Consider the following 19854-nt stretch of genomic DNA (forward strand, 5'->3'; position numbering starts at 1 on the left):
GGTATATTTTATAAGGTCTTTGTGCCACTACACTTGTGCAACATGTTGGTGCGAAGAATAAAAGAAGGGGGTTTCAAGCTAGCTTATTTGATACAAAGAAATAAAATAAATGATGCTATGATAAACATTATATGATCAATGCATCACATGAAATAACTGTCAGCATGCAAAATAACAAGCTTACAATGAAAGTTACATAATGAAGCAGGAGTAAAGTATGAAGATGTACAGCACTGCAACAAGCCAACGGTTTTCTCTTTGACTAAAGGTAAACTAATGCAGAAACCTGTTTGCAAAGTAACAGAGTAACCTACAGCATGCCAAGCATAAAAGGTTGTTTTTTAATAAGAGACCTGCTCTCAAAATAACGCAATTTAAACCCAATTTGTAGAAGCCATTTTTTTCTTCATTAAATCACTACATCATTGTAGTAACCATGACATTTACGCAAATGTATGGTTAGACAGAAACATGACAGCTAGTTGTCCAGCAATTAAAAAAGGAAAGGAAAATCCTACAGCAAAGAATAGCATGGGGAATAAAAATCCATTTTCAATGGGAGTTACATAATAGTGCTTTAAATTATACCAGGCACAAATGTTTACTTCAGGCAGATGTGGCCGGGGGGGGGGGGGGGGGGGGGGGTTGTACAGTTGTCACTGTAAACAGGTAATGTCGAACCTACAGTACATAATTAGATAGTGGTAGACCTACAGCAGTTAGCTGTATTCCACAAGTATCTGGATGACTCCTGTGTACCTATGGAATAGGGCAGCGTTCTTACACTCTGATACTGGGACCCTGGTCTTCTATCCTACCAGTAAGTTAATTGCATTCTAGCCATCTATAATCAGGGACCCTGGGTGCCAGGTGGATACAAGTCAACTCCCAGTATATGATAGAAAGCCTAGAGTACTGGGGATCCAGCAATGACAAGGGTTGCAGAACAGAGAAAGAACACTGCTACACATGCATATGAAATTCCCTCATGTACTTCCCTCATCTATTCCAAATCACATTTCTGTTTTCAGACAGCAACCATGCCGGCAAGTCAAGTGTTTAAGTTTAGATTATTTGCCGTTTGATCTGAAACTCAGTCACAGTAAGATCAACATTAAAAACCGTACATTGTGTGGAAAGGTCCCTGTGTACTACTGTAAACATCACGACTGGTTGAAAAATGTTATACTGCCACTCTGAGGCGAACAACCGCATCTACATACAGTATAAAATGTGAAATAAGACAACAAAAAAGGAAGGTTCAAGCAATAGTGTAGATTGGGTGCATAAAATGGCAGTGAGATAATACAGCTGAAATGTGTGTGTGTGTGTGTGTGTGTGTGTGTGTGTGGGGGGGGGGGGGGTATTTTAAAACACTGAACATCATGAGTGCCTTCATAACCATAGAAAAGAGAATCACGTTACAGACAAAAGCTGTAATCTGAGACAGTGGGAATATTTGAGAGCACATGGCAGAACATCCACCATAACACATATCTAAGAATAATTAGAACAGCAAAGTCAGGTACCGATACACACAGAATATAGAGAGATTATGTACTTATGTATAATATAAGTGATTATGTGGTAAGATTTTGTTCTCAAACCTGCCTTACTCCATATAATACGTTTTTGTGTTTGGTGTTCTCAGACACCATCCAGGGGTATTTAGTGGCCATAGTAGGCATAATTGTTTCAATTGGAAACCTTCAAAAAGACCTACATTTCAGCAAGAGTGATTCAAGTGCATCAATAGACACTGCACAGCATTGTGCACAGAGTAGGAATGCAGAGGAGAAATATGCGCAGTATTACAGGTAAACAATTTTGATAAAAGCACACAATGTGAGGCCTTACAACTAAAAGCTACATAGCTAAAATAATAGAAAAACAATCATAAAGAATAGGAAAGAGTGAATAATTATGAACATGTACAATCATGTCCAGCATAGAGTTGTAAAAATAAAAAATACTGATTCAGAATGTGGCATGGGACACTTACTGTATGGCTGTCACATCAACAAGCGAACACAATGTCGCTCGATGAAAGACAAGCACGCTAGCATGCAGACGTTTTTTTTAAACAATGGCAGGAATACTGATAGGAAGGAATTTGGCTCGTAAGGTTTTGGTACTTAGAAGCCATGCTGTACATATGGGTGATTGTTCCAGCACAGCGCGAACGTAATGGCCCCCAAATCCAGTACTGCATGAAAACTGCAGCAACCGGAGCCAATCACTGGTCTAGCGATGTTTGACCCTCATGCTGGAGACCCACCAGGGTTTAGTTATCCTCCTCATCATCGCTGACAAAGATCCTACCCTCCTGAGAGGTCTCTCTCTCCCTGATGAAGGTCTGCCGGATGGCCTCCAGCTCGGTCAGCTCCAGGCGGACCTTCTCCAGGTGGAAAGCCCGTCGGTTCTGGATCTGCCTCATGGGAAATGGATTCATATCCCCAAAGGCGATGCTCATCAGCTTCCTGTAAAGGGGAGGTAGAGATCCAGCCCTGTTAGCTTATAGCTGCTGACAAGGCTAAGCATTGTAGGGGGGGAAACCTAAAAGGTTTAGACACTGAGGTTTAGACCAATAATATATAAACTAAATCCCCTTCCTACCTGAAAGCCCCTACATACTGCCCACACACCCCTATTTTTCAGGCAGTTTCCTCCTGAAAGCCCCCCCCCCCCCATCGTAAGCTCCCACACCGCCCAAGCCCACTCTCCCGAGATATAACCACTAACCTATTTCATACTTAATCATACGACATCGTACGAAAATCTTGGAAAATTGTGGAAAGTATTCACATTACATACCCAAAATAGAGACGCTAGGTTGAAAGCGGTTAATAATAACAAATAATAAACTTTATTTCTTCAAGGCTTTTCAAAACAAGGTTACAAATTGCTTTATAAAAACAGGATAAAAATTACAGCGACATAACAAAAGGCATGCTGTCTTTATTTCATGCTGGAAATACGACCTCCATCCATAGGGAACACTTATAAAAGGTTATGTTATACCAAAGTTCCGGGTTGGCTGCAGTGGTTTACCTTGAGTCCAGGATTGTGCGTGTGAAGTATCGAAGGTACTTGAAAATGGTGGTGGAATCTTCTAACTTCAAAAACTCCTCCTCTTTGTACTTGAACAGAGCGAGGGCGAAGCGGAATATGATCTGAGAGAAGAAAGCGGTGTCACAGCATGTCACGAGAAAGCAATGTGTGAAATCGAATCCCACTGAAATGTAACACCATTTCAGAGGACTGATACCTACTCTATAGAACCATTACCGTAGCAATGAAATGCACCTGGGAATGCAAACCCTTACCCTCCCAATGCTAGCCTAAATCTTGCGAGCTTAGTTTTTTCGTTACGAGATATAAATGAGGGAAGCGAAATTTGGCCACTGGCTCGGCCAGGCTAGTGAACCCAGCCTGCATCAGTATCTCTTGTTTTATAGCTTTCCATCACTGAAATATGACTGATTATGTAATTTTGATCTTGACCTTTGTCCTTTTCATCCCAAAACGTTTCTCATCTCTTTAGGGCAGTCTAAAGATTATTGGCACCATGTTTCACGAACACCAGCCTGTCCATTCTCTAGTTATTTTGCTCACAGGCAGACACACAGACGGCAGCGCTCACAACACCCTGCCACCATGCATGCATCAATGTGAGCAGCATAATGACATTTACTATCAGATGGTATAACATAGCCAAACATAGTCTTTAATGCCCCTTTGTGACTATTAGGCCTTAGTACACAGCATTCTTGCTTTAAAAGTACTGAAATCATTTAGCCTACAATTGTGAATATAACCATCTGGACTATTATGCAATAGGAAATTTGCACTGATTCATACTGCAATCTGCCTATTTGTTTTAATACTCTATGTGTGGAATGTGTGTGGGAAGTCACAATGTCTATTTAGTTCATTAGCTCAAGTGGGCTAACAAACACAGAGCCATGCCTGGACTGGCTGAGTAAACAGTTATTGTTTCAGTCAGTCCCCATGCATTTCCACGGAAACAGATAACGCTCACAAAAAGGTTGTTACTTTGAGAGTGAATTGCATCCTAATATGAATACATTCTGTTTACATGTTTTATTTTGTTGATAGCTGTGATGCTGCGGAACTCTGCGCAAGGGCCTTGTTCCTGAACACTTCACTGTTGTGCCAATAATGACAGTAAAGCACACGCTCTCATGTAATATTGCTTAATTAACAAACTAGGTTCTAGGTCATGTGTGTCTGGCACCCACTGAAGCTCTGCTTATGATTTGAAGGCAGTTGAAAAAGGCCCCTCGGGCGTCTTTGAGTTCATGCACACATCCCTGATCAGTAGTAGTTACAGTTATATTGGCCTCGTCTTACCTTGGGCCCCTCGTACAGGAAGGCGTCCCAGATCTTGAAAAGGATGTCACTGACCACACTGTCCACAAACACCACCAGGAACCAGTTGAAGGTGATCAGTGAGAAGTCCACCTTGTACTGCTCAAAGTGGGCATGGAGCCGGGGCAACTTCTCACTCATCAGGTCTTTGAACACACGCTGGTCGACCTGCACAGATACAGGAGTGGGGATGGGGTTAAAAATGCTTCTAAATGAGTACGGTTCCATGCATATGAGCTCAGCTCTCCTGCTGATGCGGCAGCATGAGGCGAAGTATAGACACTAGAGGGCAGCAGAGAGCTACTCAATGCAAAGATAGCCACTTGGTGATCTCTATAAAAAACAAACAAAACATTTTTTAGGCAAGAAATAGGCCATGCAGCTGATTAATCAGTCTATAAATAAACTGAATCTCTGTGTGTGTGTGTGTGTGTGTGTGTGTGTGTGTGTGTGTGTGTGTGTGTCTCGGTCTTGTGCATAATTCTAGCACCGTTTGACCCATTTAGTTACAATTTGCCATGTGTATCGCTGAGAAAATTTTGATCGGAACAGTGGAAGTCTAGAACCATAAATCCTAATATCTCTGTATCTGTCTGTCTGTCTGTGGCCCTTTTATACCCATGTATGGAGATCCCTGATGTCACCAATATGCCCACCAAGGACTACGATAATAATGGGTACTGGAGGCAACGGGTACAACGGATGGGTATTGCATAAGCGGGGGGCATGCGTTCCCAACAGGCATGGCGGCTAGTATATTCATTAATTTCACATTTACAACAGAATTTACAGCTAGTTTAAAATGTTTACAATATTCTGGTGCTTCTACGCAGTTTAGGAGAGTCTGTCATTTTAACAACTCCCTGCTGTCCAAGGACATGTATGTTTTTGTCTGAACAGACTGCAAACCAACCAGGGCATTACATCACAGTTAAAAACAGTTTTGTTTTTGCAGCACAACACATATGGGGCTACATTTTGCTGAGCTTAACCACACTAACGCATTCCTTCTCTAGTGAGTCATCAGCAGCAGGTCGTGTCACAGGGATATGACCTCATTAACAGATGCACTCTGGGGCAGCAGCATGCCTCAGTATTTCTCCATACAGTCAAGAATAAAACCTCTAGTCTGGACATGGTTTACCTGGGAGCCCAGCAGTGTCTTCGTATAATAGTCCCTTGGCATGAAGACCTCTACGATGGCTATGAGGCACCAGAAAGCCTCCTCTTGGTCCAGATATAGTAGAGCAATGGCTGCCAGCCTGACAGAACGGACAGAAATAAACCTCACTGCAATACTGTATACAGTAAGTACACAAAACAATTGACTACAAATGTCTACATTTTCGAAAATAGCATATACAGTTTGTTGTAGCTTGTCATAGAATAAAGTATATAGGGCTTACATGGATAATAATTTTACTAGACAGTAGACACACATTTTTACATTAAAATGAAAGCACAACCCACCGAAATGCACCATCAACCAGATCCACTCTACTCCACACAGTACCTGTTCAGTCCTTGGCAGTAGCCGATGTCGGGATTCTTCCACGAGAAAGCCATCAGTACGTTCCTGAGTTTCTGGATGCCATCTGCACTGGGGGAGGCGTAATGCTTGTTGTTGGGCAACGTGCGCAGCAAGTCCAGCTCGATCTGCTTGGAGGCCGGATTTGCCTTGTCCCGAGCCATGGTCAGCAAGGTCTCGTAGTAGTCCGCCGGCTTCTGGTCGCGGAACTTCCTGACGTGGAAGTTGACGCACCAGTGCCACACCTTGGATCGGTGCACGTGCGGCACGCCGCTGCGCATCAGGGCCTTTAGCTCTGGGGAGCGCACAAGGTCCCTGTTCATGGTGCTGGCTAGGTAGTTCTCCCATTTCACCCCCACGGACACCTCCTGGTCCGTCAGGGACAGGGATTTGAGCTCCAAGGCTCTCACCCTGGACACCAGCTTCTCCTCCTCCTCCTCCTCCTCGTCGACCGTCTTGAAGCCGCAAATGTCATACTCGCTGACGCATGGAGGGGGAGAAAGAGACGGTCAGAGATAGCAGACAATATTGACACAGCACTGCATCAAATTACATGGCGTGCTGCGCGCTTATACATTCATACATCAATTCCGACTTGGCCAATTGTGTTCCTATACACTCGGCCAAGTCGGATGCACCAGGGTGCCCCTGCACCACCCAAACGCAAATTATTATCATTCTACTAATTCTTTTGTGGACAAAATATGCTGAAGAACTGCATCAAAGCTGCACTCCCAACTATGAATTCTTACCGAAAACTTAACAAGAACATGTTCTGATGTATGTATAGAAGTGGTTTAGAAATACTAGAAAATGAACATGCATTTTTCAGAAAGATAAATCAATCTGTGTGGAAAATGTAAGGCTTTGGAACATTTGAGCAGTTTGTTTTTTATCGGTCACACCTAGATACTGTTACACGTTACTTCCACTTTTTTCCGTTAAATAGTGTTAGGTTCCAAGGGGTAAACCCCCGGCGCTGGAATTGAAGCTCTCTTCTGGGTTCTCTTACAGCATGCAGTTTCCATTAATGGCCAAGCAGATGTCACTATTTCACCTTATACCGGTCGTAATACAATATACGCTAATAGTAGTGAACAAGGTTTTGGGCAGACTTTACACTTAGTCTTTTTTGAATCATCATGATATGCGTTTAGTAAATTATGGTCAAATTAATTTTGATGTATGTTTCTACTGGTTCTACCGAGTGAAGACCCGCCCTCGCTGCGGTTGCAGCCAATAGCAGTCGTTTCCGGTAGCATTTCGGGTACCGGAAATTCAAAGATGGCGCATTTCAATTCACCAAAAAAGTGGCTTCAAAACGGTGTGTAGAAACCAATGGGGCTCGCTGTGTCCATATTTGTTTTTACAGTCTATGATTACAACATGTTATAAACATCAAATTGAATTGTGCATTATCGTACAACTAAAATGATCAGTATCGGCTGATACTTGTCCAAGTATATTCTTATCGTAGAAACATTTTTGCACAGCTAGTCCATACCTGACAGTGTGAGGTTTAAAGATAGGGTGGCCCTCTTGCTGGTCGGTAAGGTCCACCTGCAGGGCGTCCTCCAACAGTCTGGATATGACCTCCCGGGCGGGACTCTGCTCCGATGACGAGCACACTGGAGTCTTCACCTCTTGGAGCAGCACCAGGTACTTGCTCTCGATCTGACACAACTTAGCCTCCAGGGCCGTGCACTGGAGAAAAGACATGAAGGGGGAAAGGAAAGTGAAACTAACGAAAACAAAAACAAAATAATGTAGCTTTTTATTCCTTTTTCTGAGTTCCAGCTGAGTTGATTTTAGAGGGCACCAGCTTAGTTTAACAATGTACTTCCCCATAACGCTACAATGTTTCTATTCATTAAATTACCCCATTGTAAAGGAGTTCCCCTTTTCTACTTTGTACATATAGTGTTCTATATTTGTTGATGATATGTATTTTGGTGTTATTTGTATGCCATGTTGATGAATTGAATTACATAGGACCACAATGGAAACAAGTTCCCAGGACTTTTTGTGTGTTATCCTTTTTTTTTTTTTTTAAGATTTTTTTTGTGGCTTTTTATAGCTTTATTGGGAGAGGGATAGTGAAAGTAGGCTGACAGGAAATGGGGAGAGAGATGGGGGAAGACACGCAGCAAAGGCCGTCGGGAACGGGACGCGAACCCGCGGCACGCTGTCTGTTAAGGGATTTCAACCAGGGTGCCTGGACCGCGACGCCACGGCCCAGGCCATGTGTTATCCTTTTAGTCCAAATGTCTGACTGTACCTTGTGCTGTTTACATTTCTGTCTAATAAAGCATTCAATCAATCAAAAAATGCAAACTGCAGGAGAGCGGAGATACTACCTTGGCTTCCAGAGCTTTCTCTCTGCTCTCCGAGTTCCTCCGTAACACTGTCAGCTCCAGGATCTCTTTGTTCAGAAACTTGTTTTGGGATTTATAGCCCTGAAGGCTGTCCTGAAATGGAAGAGACAAGCGAAACCGTGGTAAATTATAAAAATTGTAATGACAAGACGTCAAAAGGATACAGTATATGATTGTTGTATGGTGGCTAATGCTGGCTAATTAAAATTCAACAACTACTTCCATCTTCATTCTCACTTCCAGATGTCTTCAACTATCTACTGCACCAACTGCTAGTTTCATAAAGTATAAATGCAGTCGAATCGACTTCCGTCTACCATACCTTGAGGTTGTTCAGCTCCTGTAGCTCCTTGCCTAACGTTGGCGAGTTGCATTCATTGGGCTGGCTGCTGTTCTCAAAGCCCTCCTGGGACATTTTGATGATGGCGTCGTCCTTGGCTTGGATGGTCTCCATCAGCATGCCCAGCTGTTCGTTCATCTCCCCTACCTTGACCTTCAGGCCTTTCAGTTCCTGCTGCAGGCTGTCCTTCTCCAAGGCGAGGCGCTCCATGTGGCCACACAGGGCCTGAATCTGTCCATCTCGTTCCCGGAGCGCGGCCTCCGGCTGGAGGACTTCCTCCTGGATCAATGCCGGGGCCGAGGTCTGGCCCGGAGCCGGGCTCGAGTCTTGGGCCGGTGTCCAAGCTGCCCGACTCAGTGGCTGTCTCTCAGTCTGGGAAGTCCTGAGGGTCTGCTGCAGAAGTCTGACCAGCTCCTGGTAGAGCACAGAAAACACCTTTCGTCAAGACAATAACAATAGGGTACAGACAGGTTCATGCTTCGCTTTTAAGCCATTAGTTGGAAGAAGAATTGCAAAAAAGGAGTCATGTTTTTCATCCTCACAGAGTAATTTCTAGCCTGATTATCAGACTGAAGCTGCGTGGAGCTTCAGTCTGAAATTGTCTCCAGTGTGGGATTACAAGGTGGAGGGGATTAGAAATTCCCTAAACCAATCCTAAGGGATCCCCACGCCCACCTCCGCCTCTCATTGGACAACGCATTTTGTACCGGAGAAGTCTTAGGTTCACATTTACAACTCCAGACCAAGAGGCAGTCCACTCAGAGAGTGGGCGGGGTCTATGGTATGGAACCAGGCTAAGTAATTTCATCAGTAAAAACTAGGTCCCTGACATAACAAGCTTCAAAATAATAATCTGCCCCAGACAAACCACTTCCCTTAGGTGTATGAATTCCATGTCAGGGATCTCTCTAATGGTGTGTTCACATACAAATCAAACATTTCTCATGTCACAATAACACAAAGTAATCTGTCTGGAGTGAACAGACCATATAAACGTTTCACGCCATACTGTAGCTCTGCAGGAGGCTAGGCGTCTATAAGACAGTGCATGTGCGTGCGAGTGTCCATAGCTTATCTCACAAACTGCTGAACGATCAGTGCCAAATTATATGTGCACACTCCCAGTAGGTCAAAGTACCTCCATTATTTTTTAATACACTTTCATAATGGAAGACAATAGGGCTTGGATCGGGCTGAAACCTTGCCCAAATTTAACTCAGATATGTCATAGACAATTGAAATCATCGATGACTGATATCACAGGCTGGCCAAAATGAAGTCCAAGATCCAAGTAGAAGCTACGCCGTTCACGATCCAGAGATCCACACGATTTACATTACAAGGGAATATAAAAGGAAGGAAGACCTTAGTAAAGTTAACTTCATAGTGAGTACCCATTAAATACACCAAGTAGATGACAGGAGTCCCAAAATAAAATATACCACAAGGCTTACTGCTTACTCCTCATACCAAATCTTTCCACTCTCTGAGCTCTAGTTTATGATTCATCGAGTCATCAGATGAGCAGACATCGGCCCACTATTTAAAGGTGGTTATTTTTATTATTATAAAACAAAAGTAAAAATGTAAACCATTGCTATAGACTCAGTATATTGTATTTGTACAGTAACAGGGGTGTCCCTGTCTCTCCAGATCGTTAGTAAACAGAATATATATTTTCAGGTCAGGGTACAGATTTGATCCCATTAGGAGAGAGAAACCAACAAAGATAATTCATCAGCTTCGGCTTGATAGTTTTCCCCTTCTCATTGTGTATGCTCTTCTTTGTTTCATCACTTCCAATTTCACTTGTTTATCCTGCATCCTGTATGAGTTCTCTCTCCTGATTGGATAAAATTGGTATCATTTGTTCAGTAATAGAGATCCTGTTACTGAACAAACACTAGCAATGATTGGAATATAGAGCTATTTAACACTTAACAAAGAAATATCACTTACACCACTTAATCAGCTCCCTCCATTCCATTGCTACTTTTAGTAATTAGAAAAACAAATCATAATGTAATCAGGGAACTGTTTCAATCATTGACACATTTGACATATTAACAAATACTTTTCTTTGGTATAGAATAGAGCTTACTGTTTGACAATGGCGTTACGGCTGAAATTCTAGCTTTTATCTAATAGTAGAGACATTTTCTATGCCAGCTTTCTATGACAGCAGATTCTGAGCATGCATGTGCTCCTGTCTCTACCTCCGAACAGACACAAAACAAGAACAGAGAGTAAGCTGTAAGTTGTAATTGACACAGCTGCCATTGTCGTTGAGAGAACTGCTGTTCCCTTATTTCTGTCCTCTCAGCATGACTACGATCATGACTAATCACTTGCTGTCTTCCTGGTTATTAGTGAGGAGTCAGAATTACAGCAAATTATGCTCAGTGGGATTCGAAAGACCTCCATCTCCGGTCTGTATAGACTAAATGGAGAGCTAAACATACGGCAAAGCTGATTTACACTTTGGCGACAGAAAAAGACGTGTCGCGGTGATGTGTCGACACTACAACACAAGATTTTATGAAAACACACTTGTGGCGGGAAATCTTTCCAGAGTACAAGGAAGAAATAGTATAGGTATAGAGGGGACATAGAGAAAGAGAGAGAGACATGCACCTTCTGGCTGAGCAGATCCTCTCTGAGTTTGGCCTGCTCCTGGTGCATGCGGTTCAGTTCTTCCTGTTGACCCTGGAGCCGGAGCTGCATCTCCACCGGTCTGCTGCCGTTGAGCTCCACCGGTGAGCTCTCGGCACTGCGTGTCTCCACCACCACTCCACGGGCCGACTTCCCAGAGCCCATCATGTCTCGCAGCAAGGGCCTCCTGTGTCGTGATGAATTGCGTCCAAAGTCAAAGGTGAACGCTGACCCGATCGAGTCTGAAAACACAAGCAGAAAAGAACTTGCCACACAAGCGGTTCCTTGGCTTCCTGTATCCAACCCTTCCTGAATCAATCACTTTGCCATGGCTACGTTTTTTTATGGTAGGAGTGTGGAAATATGTATGTTTTCATAGTGTTTTATATTTGTGATGATATTGAATGTTTTGGTGCTATTTTCTATGTTGATGAATTGAATACCTATGACCCCAATGGAAACAAGACCGCAAGGACTTTTTTGGTGTTATCCTTTTAGACACAGTGTTGTACTCGTGCTGTTTTTACATTTCTGTCAAATAAAATATTCAATCAATCAATTCAGGAGGCTGGACCAATAGCTTCAGTGAAGATAAACAGGCCATCACACTTCATACTGCAAGTGTGAAATTGACAAATGTGGCTAACTCTGCCCATGTGATGACACTCTCTCACCAATGTGGTCATTGTGAAATAGATGTACATACCATACATACACATTTATTGTGCAATAGAAATATAATCTTGCTAAGTGGGGTAAAGGTCATTTGTGTTCATGTCTGACCAGTGCGGGTGGGGTGGAAGGGAGTGGACATACGCCTGTGCGTGGTGCTGTGCGTGGTGTCTGGGTGAGGTTTCGGTTCAGGGATGTCCTTGGGCGGAGGGTCCACGAGCTCCCACTCTTCTGAGGCGCTGTTGGTGTAAAACACACTGCGCCTGTTCTCGCCTCCACGGCCAGGCCGCAGATGAGACATGGAATTCCTGACAGAGGGAAGACAGGAATTAAGTCAGTAAGGGAGCTGGACTTGAAAACAAGGAAAGCAACAGGAATGTGGAAGGTAATGGCAGGTACTGTCAGAGACACAAACTGCTTCACCAGAGGAATGTGTGGTCAAAATGGCAGGAAACCCTGATAAGCTGTTTTGTAACACTTTGTGACACTTTGTAAGCAGTATATCAGTATATCATATCAGCAGTAATGCACGCTGCCATTGTTCGAGTTCTCCACCAGCAATTCACATGAACCAAGCCTGTCACATTGCCATGCAGTAGCTAACTATGAAGCCGTAGAGTCTGCTACTCTAAATAGGGATCTGCGTTTGTCTGACTCTAGATCAGAGTTTGTTGGCGTGACTTATGAAAAAGACTATAGATGAGATGTTAATCAAATCAATATAATTGTGCTACTGTTCTGAATCACTGTACTGAACAGATAGTTATTAGTCAATATGAGGAGGAAATGAATGCTCCACCATGCAACACACTGATACATTTCTGATCTTGTGAACCTCAGCTTATTGCAGAAACAGTCATCAGCCAGAAGGCCAGTGTGTGTAGCTGGCTGCTCTGCCATTTTGCCACTTCCTTGCAGCTAGCTACTGAGCACATTTGTAAACTAGCTGTGCACCCATAACCCATAACAAACTAAAATGTGTCAATTTAAATCGCAATGACATTTTGGTAGAGGTTTGGGTTGTGTAGTTACGTTGTCGTGATGTAACTAATCCAATTGGAGAGTGATCTTGCTTTCTGTACCATTCAGAAGCATTCTGCCAATATACTGAATAATATCACAAAACGGGTTTTTGAATTATCAATTTCTAATCAACAGTGCAGTGGAGCAAAAATTGTTACATCATGACGACGAGGTAACTACACAAGCCAAACCTCTACCAAAGTGTCATTGTCTACCAAAGTATCACTTTAACAGCTACAGTATAACGGTTGATGATGATAGATTCTTAGATATATCCCCTTGTGTTATTTGGCAACGCAGATGGTTTCATCATATTGCACTGCAGTACAATCAAGTGGAGAGATCTGACAAGCTTTTAGAGAACCTTCCTTTTCATTGCAAAGGAGTTACAAAGCTGCAATACTTTTAGCATTTTGTCTTCTATTAGATACAGGATATGTGTTTAGCACATACACACAACAGTCTTCATAATTTAGCAACATGCTAAATACTGTACTCATTTAAAATCTTCACTTTAATGCAGTCCATCTCTTGAGGGACTAAAAACAGTCATTGGGTTCAAGTGTGCCTTTGTGCTACAATAGACAAAAGGGAGACAGGAGTGGGAGCACCCAACAGACCAGCCCAGATTGTAGTTAACTTACTCTGAAGATTTGATTCCATTCTCTGTTCTGTTGAGACTTTAGCAGGCCATTGATAACATCAACCTGAAAGTGTATCTCCGTCATTAACCCATTCAATCCGGGAACGCATCTGTGTCATTTTAGATTTCTTTGGGCTATTCAAAAATAGCAGGCATACAAGCTCATATGAGCTTGTAGATCTGCTATTTATTTTGGAAAAATCATTAAACTAAAATCTTTGCTTCTGGGGGATTCTACAAATGTCTTCTAAATCCTAACAGTTTTTTTTGTTTTTGTTTTTACTTCTGTTGCTAGGCCTATATCAGTGGTTCTAAAACTTTTTCATGTCAAGGACCCCCAAAATTATATGGATTTGGCCGTGGACCTCCATCTCAAAATATGTTGTTCCAGGGACCCCCCAGAAGCAAAGATTTGAGTTACAAATGTTTTCTTTAAAAATATATATATTCAAAGATTTGCACACATTTTCAATATTTCAAAAATAGTAGATCTACAAGCTTGTATATCTGCTATTTTTGAATAGCCAAAGTATAAAATAATGGTTTAAAGTGGTTAAAATCTAAAATGACAGATGCTTTCCCGGTTTTAATGGGTTAATAACTGTGGCGCTACTCTCTACGTCAGATCTCCACATAGTGTGTCATTACTCTCAGGCAGTTGGAGCAGTGTCATAGCTGGATTCTTGGGCTTACCTGAGTTCTGAGCCCCAGTTTTTCAGGGAGAAGTTGAGAGGGTTGTTGTTCAGGCCAGAGGGCCCTCTGGTCGACTGTATGCCCACCATTCCACAGCCGTCTGATTCCATCTCCATGGCAAAGTCACTGCGGACCTTCTCCATGTTCTCGCATGGCTTCTCAAAGAGAAATGCATCTAAAATTCAATATGGAGAGGCACTGTTAAAAATTTGGGGGATGGGGAAACTGCTATCTACCAGGCTTGCCTGGAATTTACATTATGAGGAAACATCATTGTTCAGTACATTGAGGCACGCAACCATGACTCAAGTCTAAAACTAGGAAATAGAAATGCAGTTGTCCCATGTGTAATTTCTGGAGTATCAGTTCTAATGTCTATCAGTCAATCAGTATGCAACCCATTACACACTGGTAATGGGTTACTGGGCTGTGTCTGTCTGTTAGTTCCTGAGCAGCTCTCCAGACAACACAGGCTATTATTGAGGTCAGTGGACTAATTTTACATCTTCTGAATGGTAAAAAGTGAGTCAGGGAACATGTGGGAACCACGTTGGTCGGTGCCAAGCAGCTTTTACTGCATCCAGCATGGTGTCACCACCACACAAGATGAAGCCAAGTGCCGTTGACTCACTTTTCATTTTACGCTGAAATTCAAAGACAGAGCTGATTTTGATTGTACGACCTACGGTTCAAGATTTATAGAACAAAATGTGAAGGGCCCTGTTATAGCGCCACCATGAGGTTCTTCCGTGACCTACTGGGAGTGTGTGTGCAAAGTTTCACACCGATCTGTCCAACTGTGCTGCTGAAGATTGGCTGTTCACAGACTGACTTAAACACACAGACATACACACAGACTGACGGACGGACAGGGGCGAAAATATAGTCTCCGGCCTTTGGTCGTGCAGCCTTTGACCGTCCGGCCTGGCGGAGACAACATTGGTGATCCTGACTTGCAGCAAATAATTATTTTTTATCTTAACACCTTTTATTTCGATTGTTTCTTGCGCATTTATTTATATTCTTACTATAATATTATTATTTAATCATTTTATCTCATTTTATATATTTCTTGTTATCAACCCTCCGTTTTCATTATGTATACATGTTTATTATATTGTTTGTCATCGAGTGGCAAAGCCGGTCATTTTCTCCAGAAAGGATTTAGCCTTTATCCACATGGGAAATGAACCACACTGTCACTGACCATACTGGATTTTCTACCACCCTTGGATGACCTGCTAATGAATACTGAAAGATTAAACACAGTGAAAACTCCAATTAAGGAGCTGTTGACTCCACTTCAAAAAGGCTGACACAAAATTTCCAGCCCTTCTCTCTCCTCCCATGCATTTCATCAGAGCTTTCTGGGAAGGGTCAAAGGGCTGTCAAATCTGCAAGGGTATCTGACAAAAACAAAGAAAGACTAGAAAATGTGCTCCGCCAGGTCTCCGCCAGTACTGTTCCTGGCGGAGACAAAAACAAGTAGCTGAGTAAGACACAAGTCTTTCGCAGTGGGCCTGTCTTTGATAATACATTCATTAAATACAACTCCGTATGGAAAACAAAAAAAAGAAGGCAAAACACATCATCATATTGAGAGCAATTGCAAGTGTAATCCTTTACTTTTGATTGGATTTTGGTCCCATATTTGCCCGAACCTAACTAAGATGGAATATTGCTATGCATAATGACTAATAGCTCTAATGTTTAAACTCAATATTGCGGCATCAAAATAGTCCCGTTATCTGCAATGTACTTTACTGTGTATTTTGTGTAAATACAGATCCTTGGTCAAACATGGGTGTTTGTTTACCTACAGCAGCGGTGTGAATGGGTCCAGCTGCGGTGTACACATGAGCAGCATGCCATGCATGTGCTTGTACTTGTAGAAATATGAGGAAAATCCTACAAAGTAGAGGCATTTCATCGGTCATCCTTTCAAAAAATCGTATTTTATGGTACAAGCTTTGTGCAAAGGGGGTTGGTTAAGTTCAAGCCAAGGGTTAAAGGGGTCTTTGCAGTATTTACGTAAATCCTATTATTCTATTGCAGGGAGGACGTGTGAAAATTGGACACAAACACTCCCCAGTGTGTTCTGTGTGTCGAGAGCTCTCTCTCTCTGTGCTGTAGTGTAAACTCTCTGCCAGCCTACTTAAAGTGACTGCGGGCCATGTTCCAGCACAACCTATCAGTGCACATGCATCAGGAAGTGTTGTGAGATTCTCACATGTATATTATTAGAGGTGTGAATCTTCATTGGCCTCACAATTCGATTCTATGATGCTTCTCAATTTTCTATATTTTTACCAGATAACACAAGCAGTCAAATATTTATGGAGGCGGATACAGTTTGTACAGAGTTGGTGATGGTCAGTGGTGAGAGTCAAATTAAGCTTAGGGGTTGGAGGATTATGCATTGGGAATATATGGATGAATGCGTGTGTGTGTGTGCGTGTGTGCGTGTGTGTGTGCATGTGTCCTTTGCTCTACCGTTGTCTTTGGCCACCAGGCCAGTGGGGGAGTATAGCAGGGTAGGAGAGCTCCAACTGTCCCTCTGTCCAGCACCCCGTGTGTTGCTGTAGTCCCAACGTTTCTGCTGCAGCTGCTGGAGCCAATAATGCATCTCCCGTCTGTTGGCAGCCTTCAAACACATACATGTACGTACACACACACACACACACACACACACACACACACACACACACACACACACACACACACACACACACACACACACACACACACACACACACACACACACACACACACACACACACACACACACACACACACACAGTTATTCAATGGAGACAGGCGTCATAAAAGGCATTTTTGTTTTTTCATACTGCTTCTTCATATTGTGTAAAGCAGCAGTTCTCAAAGTAAGTAGGGTCCGGGGACCCCCAGGGGTCCTTGAGGGAGTTCCAGGTGGTCCCCAGCTAAATTATGGATAGTTAGGAACCAAATGGACCCTTATGGGTCTGTAACTCTGAGTGTGTACAAATGGAACCAAACAGGTCCATTTGGTTCCATTTGTACACTCTCAGAGTTAAAATAACATTGATTTTACAATATAAATTGGGTCCCAGAGATAGATATGCCACTAAATGGGGCTCTGTAGCCTAATGCATGTCAAACTGGGGGTTCTTCAAATTAAAATGGTTGAGAATCACTGCTAGAGACGTAAACATCTTCTCTATGGGGGTCCCTGGCATATCTTTTCAAATGGGGGTCCGCAGGCTAATAAGTGTCAATTTGGGGGTCGTTGACATGAAAAGGTTTGAGAAACACTGGTATAAAGGCTAATCATCCAACATACCGATGACAGAGATATTTTGGTTATCATCAGAGACACCTATTAGATTGCCATTACTGCAGTAACATCAGGCCTTGTATGATGACGAGCCATGACATAACTGGCAACATGTCACAAGGACTGAGATAGTGTTTCAAAAGTGCCACCCTGGCTTCCTGGTGGGTCAGGTCCTTCAGTTCACAGATCTGTCATGTGAATCAAAACAGATGCTACTTTCATTCTCGGTTCCAGCCCTGGGCCAAATAGGCTGTCAAAATATGAACCCTTCCTTCATACCATCTGTCATTCTGTTCACTTGACAGACAGTTTCGAAACAATAGCCTACTTTAGAAACAAGTCTGGGTTAATAAGTGAAACTAGAGGTGGGGGTGTAGAAACCAGTCCTGCACCTGTCCTCACCTGACGGTCTTAGCCATAGCAGTTAAGGCACTGAGGACATAACTGTAAGTCATGAGATCCAGGGAAACTCAGTGAACCGAACTGAATGATCTCAGACCTAAACTTTCATTCATTGTGGACTGGGAATGCTTAAAACAGACAGTTGTCCCTCTGTAGTATAATAAGAATGATCTGCAATATAATGTCTCTGTTGACATACTGTATGACAACAGAGAAAATGTGTATCAGTTCATGAACTTCAAGTGAACATTAACATTAACTGATACATTGTAACATGGTATATATCTGCCCGTTATTAAAAGTCAGACAGCATGTTATCAACAAAACAACCTCGTGACAAAGCAGGACTTTAAAGAAATGGGTGTGACTGTCTGCCACTCTAACAATGAGGCAAAAAAAAAAAAGTGACAAGTGACATCCAACCAAATAAGGCAAGGGCCGTATTTGCAGAGCAGTGATCAGCCAATGAATCCTGTACTGAAAGGGTGTTTTGATTTGTATACTAACCTTAAGAATAAATTCCTTCCCCGAGGTGCGGATCTCGAACTGTCCCTCCTCTCCCTCCACGTCGTAGCTGAAGCATGCATCTCCTATCTCGATGTGTCCCAGTGGCAGGGCGTCCTGAGGGGTCTTGAAGTAATACAAGTAACATTTCCTCGGATCGTACACGAACCATCTGGGTTTGTAGCCCCTCAGAGGCCCCTTGCTTGCAAGTTTGTTCAAGAAGCCGCATAGTTTCGGGGGCTGCTGCTGGTCCTTGGCTGGTCCCTCCGCTTCGGCCACATCCACGGGCTTGTTGTCGGAGGCCTCGATCCGCGAAGCTGAAGGGGAATTCGCTTGGTCGCAGCCATCCTCCTCGTCTCCATGCATCTTTCTCTTCGAACTTTCTTCTTCTTGCAGCAGCAGCACGGCGGATGACTACTTCTGTTTCCATCCGCATGACCGGGTTGTTTCTTGGACATAGGGGATTATGGTATTAGTAGTTCTACTACAGATAAGAACTACAATTACCGCAGGTACAGTGTCTGCAGCCAGATGGCGGTAGAGTGACAAAAGCAGTTGCAGATACAGTCACAGCTCTTTGTCAGGTTTGTTGTGGTGGTGGTGGTGGTGGTGGTGGTGGTGGTTGTTGTTGTTGTTGTTGTTGTTGTTGTTGTTTTTTTTTTAAAGGAAACATTTAGCTCTCAGTCTAGATTGCACTACAGTAGGCTGAGTGCTGTTTTGAAGCTCAACGTTTTTGAGACCATAATTATTTTTTAAATATTCGGTTTTGTTTTTTACTAGTCTACTGTTTTATGCCATAGAATTTCTCTGTTGGAATTTCTCAATGATTAAAATAAAATAGAAAGAAAAAAAGAAGAACATTCTTCTAGTTTGCTGTAGCTACCTACCTACTGACACACTCACAGACATGTAGGCTAAGGTCATGGTATTCAGATGACGCACCAAGGAAAGGTTAATCTATGTAGGCTACAGTAGCCTATACATACTACTTATTCTTTTTTTTTTACATCAGTATCTTTAGGTCTGCATCCTTTATTGCCATAATGTGCTACCCTGGTTTTCCACATTGGTATAAACAATATATAAAATTCTCAATTTGACAATAATGCCTAAATGTAATTGAGAATGCTGTTCTATACTGCCATGCAAAACCCTAAGTGCACCTGTCCAGCAAAATGGGTTATTATAGGTATATTGATATTACACTTCATGTATTCATGATGGTTGATTTGACTCTGAGACAAATACAATTATTTGAATATGTTGACCAAAAATGCAGACTGTTCGTAGGCTTTGAAGGCACTAAGGCAGTAT

At 42.7% G+C, this 19854-nt stretch overlaps 1 protein-coding gene across 1 annotated transcript; it reads right to left on the minus strand.

Annotated features, from left to right (window-relative positions):
• Positions 1-655: 655 nt before the first annotated feature.
• Positions 656-18970, minus strand: tbc1d2b (TBC1 domain family, member 2B). The gene is made up of 13 exons (XM_084060381.1): positions 18544-18970; positions 16812-16962; positions 14319-14493; positions 12104-12267; positions 11270-11529; positions 8618-9049; positions 8278-8388; positions 7425-7624; positions 5906-6400; positions 5537-5654; positions 4375-4560; positions 3052-3173; positions 656-2480 (listed from the first exon to the last, which is right to left on the minus strand). The coding sequence occupies exons 1-13, from the start codon at positions 18904-18906 to the stop codon at positions 2285-2287; spliced, it is 2973 nt and encodes a 990-aa protein (XP_083916507.1). The 5' UTR covers positions 18907-18970; the 3' UTR covers positions 656-2284.
• Between the last annotated feature and the right edge of the window lie 884 nt (positions 18971-19854).

The sequence above is a fragment of the Gymnoscopelus microlampas genome (genome assembly GCF_963454915.1).
Source record: "Gymnoscopelus microlampas genome assembly, chromosome: 6".
NCBI classification, from domain to species: Eukaryota; Metazoa; Chordata; class Actinopteri; order Myctophiformes; family Myctophidae; genus Gymnoscopelus; species Gymnoscopelus microlampas.

Excerpts from the sequence above, each read along its gene's own strand:
- tbc1d2b (XM_084060381.1), bottom strand. The coding sequence starts at position 18,906 with ATGCATGGAGACGAGGAGGATGGCTGCGACCAAGCGAATTCCCCTTCA. Across the intron at positions 14,494-16,811 it reads CCTGGTGGCCAAAGACAACG|ATGCATTTCTCTTTGAGAAG; the intron begins GTAGAGCAAAGG and ends ATTGAATTTTAG. Across the intron at positions 11,530-12,103 it reads GCACAGCACCACGCACAGGC|ACTCGATCGGGTCAGCGTTC; the intron begins GTATGTCCACTC and ends TTGTGTTTTCAG.